The 10213-nt window shown below is 37.8% G+C and overlaps 1 protein-coding gene across 3 annotated transcripts in view; it reads right to left on the reverse strand.

The window, feature by feature from the left end:
* The window catches only part of zfpm2a (zinc finger protein, FOG family member 2a), a 98564-nt gene extending 93363 nt beyond the window's left edge, over positions 1 to 5201 (reverse strand). For all 3 annotated transcript variants that reach the window (XM_085918987.1, XM_085918988.1, XM_085918986.1), the window contains exon 1: positions 4774 to 5201. In XM_085918987.1, the coding sequence (XP_085775113.1) occupies positions 4774 to 4813 (40 nt within the window). In that variant the 5' untranslated portion in view covers positions 4814 to 5201. The remainder of the gene's footprint in view (positions 1 to 4773) is intronic.
* Positions 5202 to 10213: the final 5012 nt, after the last annotated feature.

A 10213-nucleotide genomic window follows, 5' to 3' on the forward strand; every position in this document is an offset into this window, starting at 1 on the left:
CAACAGTACCAAAATAAAACCTACAAGATCATACCATGGGCAAACAGTTATTGAAATAATAACAGAAGAATCCAGGAAAGAGGACGATAAAGAGGAAACCGTGTGAGGAAGTGACCTATGCCTTGGTTGCAACCCTGCCCACATATCATATCACTGTCTAGGCTTTGCAGGCTGCGGGGCCACCGAGGACAACTTTAGACACTGGCATTCTGTCGGCTTCTAAGCAAAAACCCATCCAACATGACACACAGCTTCTTTTAACAAAGGAAACAACAGCTGCTGTCCATCTTTTCGTGCATACATACATATATATATATGTATATATATATATATACATGTGTGCATATATATACGTGTGTGTGTAAGTGTGCAACAAAAGTAATGAGGCAGTTGTGTATCCTTCCGTATAAGACAGGGAAACAACACATGCTGTTATTGTCAGGGAACAGATGTCAGCGTGAAAGTTGGCATTCAGCAACCATTCCTCTTCGGAAACAGATCAAGAGGAAAAACACAGGAGAACCAAAAGGACTGTCACCTAATGAAAGACAGACCCTTAAACATACAGCGAGGCAGAACCACAGACATTTTATGATTTCCCGCCCCCGAAACATGTGACAGCCACAGATGCCAGTGTTTGTGGGCAAGGGTGAAAGGCAGCACGATACAACTTGTGCAGTATCTCCACATGAACGGTGCACAAAGTTGTAAAAATTGTGCGCTCCCTTTAAAGTTGCACAAAATAAATACTCCAACACATTTTACAGTTCTGAACACACAAGCACATTCTTGTCGTACTGTACAGCACATGTGCTAATGTATACACAAGCACGTGCACACAAACACTGGCACACACACACACAGGATGTTGGCAGACAATTCAGTAAACACTTCTCTTATCCTTTACTACTGTAATCTGCCTCTGATAAATGCCCCTCAAAGATAGAAATGTCACCTCATATGATAACAGTTTGCTGGTGTTCCATAAGTGGCCATACGCAAAGGCTGGGCAGATTAACAGTGAGTCAAGAAAATTGTTGAATAAAAATAAATCTTTTGGAAATTCAGATTTTTTTTTGCTTCAAATTGACTACAGTGTCTTTGTTGAAATTAGGGTAATCCAAAACATTATACAAAACGTACAAGTCAATTAATAATTTACAATGCTGTTTAAATAGCAAAAACCTAAAATTGATGTTCAATAAAATATCATTTATGATCTACAAAATCAGGATTACCCCTTTTCAACTTTTCCAAAAAGTCCCATAGCCTACGGTAAAAAAAAAAACTGAAACATGATTGTACACTGTATTGGATTATTTTTTTCGGAATTGAGATCACTATCATAAGAGTATCTTAATCATAATGACAGTATGACATAGTGTTCAGCCCTGGGAAACGGGTGCTGTACAACCAAGTCGTTGAAGAGCAGTAATCACTACTTCGTTCTGATCGGATAATGAGAAGTAAAAGGAGAAAAAAGAAGCTGCACAAATTCCCAGGTGGTCCATATAAAGATGACAACAGTTAAGGCGAAAGTACTAAGTCAGCTTAATAAGCACATTTGACATTAGATGCCTGAGCATGGCCTCAGAGGGCTGCTTCAATATGTTCTCATAAACAATAGTGAAGGCACACCCCCTACATCATCCAGATTCCGCTTTATGCTGTGAAACTTTGGGGGGCAATTTTACAGAAAAATTACTTCGAGGGGCCTGTTTCAATTCAGCCTGTTCATATCTTTCCTTCCTATTAAGCATCAAAATGTTCTCCTCTCAGTTCCAATAGAGGTATGGACACCAGCAGCCGTTGGAAGAAGGGAGGGAGCGAAGGAGGAAAAGGTGGGGGTGAGAAGAGAGGATACAGAGAACTTGGTGGCATTCACACATCATATTAGAGCAACTAAGCGCAAGCCGCAGAGTATCAGCGATATTTTCATCACTCCTGTCCAATTCTACCGACCTGCCTAACAATCTGGGCAATTTATTGGCATATTGGCACGGGGTGATAAGGCTAAAAACAACAGCAGCGAGCAGCTGGGCCAGGGAGATGAGCTGATAACATTGATATGTGCTCCCACACAAAACACCTCCACCACTATCTTCTTCTTCTATCAAACTCCTATTACAATAAAAGTGTATGGGGTTTCGCTTTCTTGGAAAAGGGGTGGACAATACAGAAAATGGGTTGAAATGAATAAATAAATAAAATAAAAAAAAATAAAAATATATATATATATATATATATATATATATATATATATATATATATATATATATATATATATATATATATATAACAGTGCAGAGAAAAAAACAAGGGGGGAAATACATAATTTATCACTGTATTATCGGGATATCCAGGCAGCCTAATCAAGAGTACTGAGTGACTATTTTTTGCCTTATCATCCAAAGTGGTGGAAACGGAGAAGGAATTATCAGGCAGCTGCAGATTGCTAGGCTGGAATTTTAATGGTAATAATCGGGTTTCTGATGGTATATCTTCCCTGCTTATCTTTCCCATTATCTGCCCTTATCTCCCCAGTCATCGGAGCAAATTAATGGTGCTCTTTCAGCATTGCCTTTTTATCACCGCTCAGAGAGCACCCAAGGGGAAAGAATAAGCAAAATATTAAAATACTGCATAAATCACAATTTTAGATAACAGTCCAATGTATGCAGGAGATGGTGGGGGTGGCAGCGCTGCTGGTGGGGGCACTGCGCCCAACAACCTTTTTGTCCTTTAGAATGACTGTCTCTGCTGAGTTTCGATGCAGTGGCTTTCCCCCAGAGTTCCCGGGGTGGGAGAGAGGATCTAGGCTCCTCGTGACCTTTCTGGTGGCAACTAGAGCTTGATTATACAGCCGCACATCGGCTGCACATTAACATGATCTTACACATGACATATTAATTCACACACGGCCGGGTCACAATGCTGCAACACAAATGTTAGACTTCCTTCGCTTGACAACAACATTTAGATGCTGCAATTGGATTGGCTCAAACACAAACAGGTCCATCACTCGTGTTTTGTTGTTTATCAAATGTTTTAAGGCTTTGCTATGTTCAGCTGACAGTTAAACAAAAACGTCAATAAATTTGCATTATTTTTACATAACCTTTTCCTCAAAAGTGTTTTTCTGTTTTGATATTAACAAATTTATATTTAGATTCTAGTGTTGGAAGTGTTGTTCAATGAATTATGTTTAGGTATCAGGAAAAAAGTTATGGTGAGTAAAACGTTTAAATGTAAATGATGTAGAATGCAACAAATATTTCCAATATTAAATTTGTAATCAAAGTGATAACGAATTATTATTTACGTTGGAACGTTAAGTTCAAAATCAGGGCCAAATTAAAAAACAACAACAACAATAAATGTAATTAGATGCATGAACAAATATTCTAGAATTACAAATTGCACAAAGTCCTCTGGCTCTGAGGCTCATTTTTATGGAACAAAAGTAAAAAAAAAACTATTTAATACCTTTCTGTCTCCTCTTGGATCGATGAACTTGAGCATGCAACGTGTATGCAAAAACATGCAAACACACGCTACTTGAGTCTTTTTCTCTTTTGTCTCTCTTTTTATTTTCAGCCCTTCGCTCAAAGTGGTTGTAATGGTGAAGAAGAAAATGTATTATGACTTCAAGTAAAATGATTTGCAGTGGACTTTTAATATTGTGAGCTCCAATTACTGTCCAAAGTGTGTCAACCGCTTGCAGCACTGAAGTGCTGAAAGAAACACCAACACTAAACATCCTTACTGAACACACACGTCAGCTGTATTTACGATTAAAGAATTTTGATAGCGATGTGCCACTGTGTAACTGTAACAGTTGAAATACTCCAATTTAGTAATCATCAAATATATAAAAATTATAACCTAATTCAAAGGATAACAATCTACAGATTTACCTATTTTCCTATAATTGTAAAGTGGAGGCCAGGGAGTTGTGCCTTTATAAACACCATAAAAATAGTGAATTATAAAAAAATAGTAATTAGGCAATCTACCCAATACACTCAGTGACTTGCAATTAAAATATGTCGACTGTGCAAAGAGTATGAGCATTGACACTAAATTACCCAAACACTGTTTTAGTAAATAAAAATAATCTATTGAATAAACAATGCATATTACATAAATTTGTAGAAATGTGTATTTGATAACATTATTGTCAAATAGCATTTATTAAAAATAAATTGTGTGTGTATCAAGTCAGGTACACACACACCTGTACGAGAGGATCAATCACTAAGTGTGTGTGCGTGTTCGTGCGTAAGTGCGTGCGTAAATGCGTGCGTATTTATGGGTCAGAGAGAATGTGCGTCAATTAAAGCTTCGAAGGAGACAAATCAATTACAATTGTACATGATTTTGAAGCCACTCGTTTGGAATGTTTGTGAAAACATGGATATTAAATTTGACATTACCTAATTGGGATGCACGCACACTAAACGGATACAGCTGAAGGAGTGACAAGACACGGTTGTGGATGGAAACAAATTAAAGTCGGACCAAAGAACCCAAGTCAAGTGACAGAACTCAGTCAGTTTGCACCTTTAGTAAAACTTTTTAGTTTAGAGACGACACCACAAGATTTGCACCAGAACTCCCTTCTGCAGAACCGACACAGTTTAGTGCGAGGGGAGCGCGTTTATCGTTACGTGCGTTACGCGAATGCCGATAACAGCTGATTCGGGGTCTTTGTGGAAATAGTTTCTACAGATCTGACATAAAACATGCAAAGGAGAAAAGAAAATAACTTACGTTTAATCTGCCTGGGGTTGCTCTGCTTCCTTCGGGACATGCCTGCTGCGTGGCCGGTCAGTGAATCCAGGTGTAGTGTTGACAGAGCGGTAGGTTTTGGTTCATCCAAGCAGTTTTTGTTTTTTGTTTTTTTCTGGTGGTAACTGACAAGGGGGAAAAGAAGAGAAAGAGGCTATATACTTTTTTTTACGTCTATCGTTCCGTCTGTCGTTGCTTTATCTTTCTGTTCTCCTGGCTCTGGCTTTGGCTTTGCCCCTCTCTCTTTTCCCTCTCTCTCTTCCTCTCACATGCTCGCACGCTCTCGCTCCCTCTCTGTCTCTGTCTCCCTCTCACCCTCTCCTCGCTTTCCTTTCGGTAATGAGGCTGCTGAGCTTCTCCGCGTGCTCTGACTGTGGAGGTGACGGCGTTTTGCGCTTTTGTTTGATGATAAGGTTTGTTCCTCATCGGCCACCGTAGCCACGGCTCTCTGAACTTTAGTTGACATGTAATTGACAGTTTGTCAATAGATACTATTGGCAAAATTAGATATTTATTTCAGGATCTTGTTTTAAATAAAATTACACTAGCATATTGCAATTAAGTGCATGATAACAAAAGCAAAAACAACAATAATAATAACAATAATAATAAAAATAATAATAATTAAAAAAAAAAATAATAATAATAATAGAGCTATGCGATATTTATAATGATTTTAGACTTTGAATCAAAACATGTGAAAAAATATTAATTACTATTTGAAATTGGAATTGCAATTCTGGTTTTTACTTGTCTTTGTTAATCCAGACACAGGGAACTTGTAGAACCTCCCTAGCTCGCCCGAAATAAAATTACAGTAAAGTTGAACCTAATGATGTATCATGATCACCACAAAATTAGAAATATAAATATTTTTTCTCATTCTGGCCATTTGTTCCTAAGTGCACTATACTCTCTGAATTTGACCCCTAATGACAGACATTCAGATTTGAATGCAATTTGGAACCCACACCTTTTATTGAAATTTATATATATATTGTGTGTATGTATTAATAAGAAGTGCCGCTACGAGTGATCCAAATTTTTCTCACACTATATAACATCCACCCAAAATGTGTGTAAAAATATACATGGGGGGGAAAAAAAACATAACTTTTCGGAGATTGACTCCCATGTTGTGAATTGTTGCCCAAACTTGAAATCACTCTCTTCAATTAGCCTGTTGGACTGCAAAGGAAGACAAGCAAGTGGCCTGTGAAATTATCTCATAACCCAATTCCACAACTTTGGAATGGAGTCTGAAACTACGGAATAATTCATGTGACAGACGGTCAGTGGTGGTTCACCTCCATAAGAGCATCTGCTTTGCAAGCCTTCTCATCCAGTGCTCCCCCTCTATCCTCTGGTGGCTCCAGTTTCCAGTAAAAGCTCTCTTTAATTCTTTCCTTGCATACGATGCATAATGAGCCAAATGACAGTGGCAGTTATGAACTGTAAATCATTACTGTCAAAATTATGAATTGTTTCATTTTCACCATGCACAGTGTATGAATTGATATTTCTAAATATATCAAAAAGACTACCAATCAGTTCAATGTTCATTCAATGGTAATGGTTTGTGCAAAACCTACAGAATAACAGGTTATTTAGCGTACAATCAGAGACAATCTTTGAAAGATCTGATGAGATTTAACATTGTACTGTCAACTAACCCATAAATTGTACACTGCCATGTACTGATCATATTCATGCTCTTCCAGGCCCAAATCTTTAATAATAATAATAAGTATTATTATTAATTATTATTATTATTATTATTATTATTATTATTATTATTATAACAACAATGGCAGGAGCACACACTTTTTGCATGAGAGAAAGCAAAATTACCATCTGAAGATTAATTTAACGCCACTGCTAAATCCTATGACTGCAGCATGGTTGTTCGTTGCTGTTTCTGAGCCTCAGTGACTTGTTTGAAGCAGTATGTGATTGACAGGTGCGAGTCTGCACCAGTAAGAGAGGGATTTTTTTTTTTTGTCCTCACTGCTCAGACCAGATGGTTGTGATAATTAACATGATACTGTTTCCATCACAGGGGAAATCACTGACACAAGGTTGGCCATATTAATAGGTTAAGGTATACTGTATGCTGTTGGGATGTTGCACAGTGTAGCCACATAATCAGATTATTAGGGGAAAGGTTGATTTGATGTGCTAAATCATTTGATTACAACTGCCAAGTCACATCTGGCGACTGTCGTTCAGTGTCAGTGCAGGGAAGGCTTGTTGTCTGGGGCTGCATCGTGCTTAAATCTTTCAGTGGCTCACCCAAAACTGTCTAATTGTGCCATGTTAGTTTTTACTGACAAAGTTCCATACTTATACACTAATATGATTATTTACATCACAAGTTAGCTGATTTCACAAAAATGACTGCTATATTTATTTGTGTGTGTCTTTTAATGGACCACGAGTCTGTTAAAAGTTGATTGATTACTCAATTGTCCTTTCACAATGGACGTAAGTGAATAATGAAATTACACACTTAATAGACAAGAGCAAGAAATGCATGCTAGCCAACTTATTTTTAACGCTTAATTTACTGTCTGGTTAAATCCAGGGAGGAAAATACTGTTGCAGGTAAATAGTTGGGGGAGAAAAATCAAACCTCTAACTATTTTTAAAATGAACATTGACATATATTTATAATTTTGGCTCCAATTAAGTAAATGCATTCATCTGTATTTGCTTAAGGCCACACAAACAAGACACAATAGGAAAACCATGTCACCACTTTTTACGTTAAAAATCCCACTCACATTCTATATGAACATAAATTACACAAATATATTGACATGAAGATCTTTTAAATTACTGTCCATATTTGATGAGACACGCCCTATCACAGACACCCACTTGTTTGTTGGCAGGCAATTTATTGCTTATAACTATAAAGCTAAACAAATAAATACTAAACAATAAATACAAATCAAATTGTTTACTGGATGGATATTTAAAATGTCCTCCCGATACAGTTGTAGATGAAATTCCAAAGTCTTTTTTTCTTTCTCTTCTGATATTTCAACAACTTAACGAAATTTGTAAAGATTGACAAAATATCATTGTGTTAATTTTTCCTGAATGAAATACCGTATTACATATTGCTGCATTCTCCCTCTTGCACTGCATGCAAGTGAGCAGCTGTGCTGCATGTGCAGCATGTATGTCAGAGTGCTGGCCATGACAAATTACTAGGTTGATGTCTTTGAGAAGATCACACATGTCCGGTGGCACTGGGAGTGACAGCCATCCCTGGGACAGGAACTACATCCTTAAAGAGCCGCCTCAGCAGCTGAAGTTGGACAGCAGTGTTATGATTTTGCCTGCTGTGGTGACACCCTCTGGCTGTTGGGGATTGGTTTGTCTCCAAAGGAGTGAGTGTGTGCGTATGTGTGCATGTGTGTGTTTGTGTCTGGACACACACGTGTCCATGTGGGCCGGTGCCGCCTATCTCAAGATAGCATCTTTGGTTTAAGATCTAATATTACTTTAATGTGATCAACAGTTTTTAAGGGTTCTTACAAATTGGAGTTGCTGTTGTCCTGATGCAGGTTGCGGTTGAGCCCACCCGTCCATCCAGCCATCCATCCAGCAGACCAGCAGCTCCTGCAGCAGCAAGCAAACAGATGTCTGAGAGAGTGCCCACTCTGCTGGCTAAGCTGCTAAAACCACCCGCGGGCCTGGAGGCCTCAGTGGTACTTCTTTCCAAGAGGCTTTATTCTCTACACCACCGTCTCGCACACCCGCACCCCAACCCACCATCTCTTTCCAAATATGTCTGCGAACACTAAAATCAAATGTTAATATAGAATGCCTACAAAAATCACATTTATGTTAAAAAAAAAAAAAGCAATTCTACAAATCCACAACTTTGACACCAGAAGAATAGAATTGAGCAATAACACAAAAAATAAGTTTGGATGAACACAGCATGTCTCTGCGTTAGTAATGACTGTAACACTAAATGAAGGAGGAGGAGGGAGAAAGAATCAGGGTAGCATTTACTTCTTCTAATCTCCGTTTCCTATTATGTGGTCAAATCTGAGATTGTAGTACCTCTAGGGGATAACAAATGCCTTTTAATGGATTAAATTACTAAATACCCTATTTCAGTTTCAAGAACGTAATTAGTTTGCTTCATTAAGACAGAAGAACATTGATCAGACAGTTGAAAGTGAAGAAATGCAGCCTGTAGCATAAGCACTCAATTGAATACGGCAATCGCCTCTTTTCTTAAAAGCTACCGGATAATCTATAAATACTTCTCTTAAATTCTTGTTTTTAGCTTTCATAGCACTGAGATCCCAAGTTGATCAAGTTATATTAAGAACATTGTTTTAGAATTGGGAAAGGGAGGAAAGGTTTACATGTTTCTCCTGGGTGTGCTTCTTGGTATTGAATTTGTTCAAAACAACCACTGTGTCTTAGTAAATCAGCAGACGCACAGGCCACTGAAAGATGGCAATACAAAATAGCAGATCACATCTGGTACCAACACCGGTGTTCAACACGGGCCACAATTGGCCCCAGGGCCGGACTTATAAGTATTCAGATATATTTAGTCAACGTTAAAGTTGATTTGCATTTTCTATAAACTATTCACATTTCAAGTATTTTGAGAGAATAATGTGTTCAAACAAAGCCAAACTCTTGTATTTTTCTGTATTTTACCTTTGTAAATGTAAATGTATTATACATTTTTGATGAGAGATTTTTTAAATGAATATGTGCAATTTTGACATCCAGTTATTATCTGTTATTAATTTCTGAAAGGTCGAGTAGAATACGTGTATATATATTCCATATGCGTTGTGAATCCATCCTTTCCTGAACCCTATTCTTGTATGCAAGACCCACACTGGAAAACACCATCATAATAAAGTCTGTTGATGTATTTTATAAGTGTGTCTGCTGGTTTATTACATATGCAGAGGCATCAGTGCAGCGTAAAATGGAAAAATCCAATGTATTCAGAGAAAGGCAGGCCGTAGACAGCTCAGAAAATAAATCTACATCTGCCAAGCTCCATGCAAACGGCACAGCCATCCTTAATGGTGAAACCATTGATGAAAACAGATAAACATTTTAAATATTCAGACATTCCTTTCACCCACTATCAAAAGTGTCCAGATGTGGGAAGCTGAAGTTGTTATCACAAAGCCAAAGACAGCCATTGAAAGGAATTCCTCTGAATTTTCAACCGTATAAAAGTATTTTATGGCATGCAAATAAATGGTAATTTTACACTCGAAATAAAAACATGCCATTAAGCCCCATCATTTGGGAGTAAAACTCCACCAACAGGAGACACTTTCAATTTGCCTTGCCTGTCTCCCCGTTAGATGCCTGCGATTGCCGCGAAATTAATCCATTTAACAATCTGTGGCTTAAATTTGAG

Source organism: Syngnathus leptorhynchus, chromosome 8 (genome assembly GCF_054491065.1).
Source record: "Syngnathus leptorhynchus isolate UIUO chromosome 8, UIUO_Slep, whole genome shotgun sequence".
Taxonomy (NCBI): Eukaryota; Metazoa; Chordata; class Actinopteri; order Syngnathiformes; family Syngnathidae; genus Syngnathus; species Syngnathus leptorhynchus.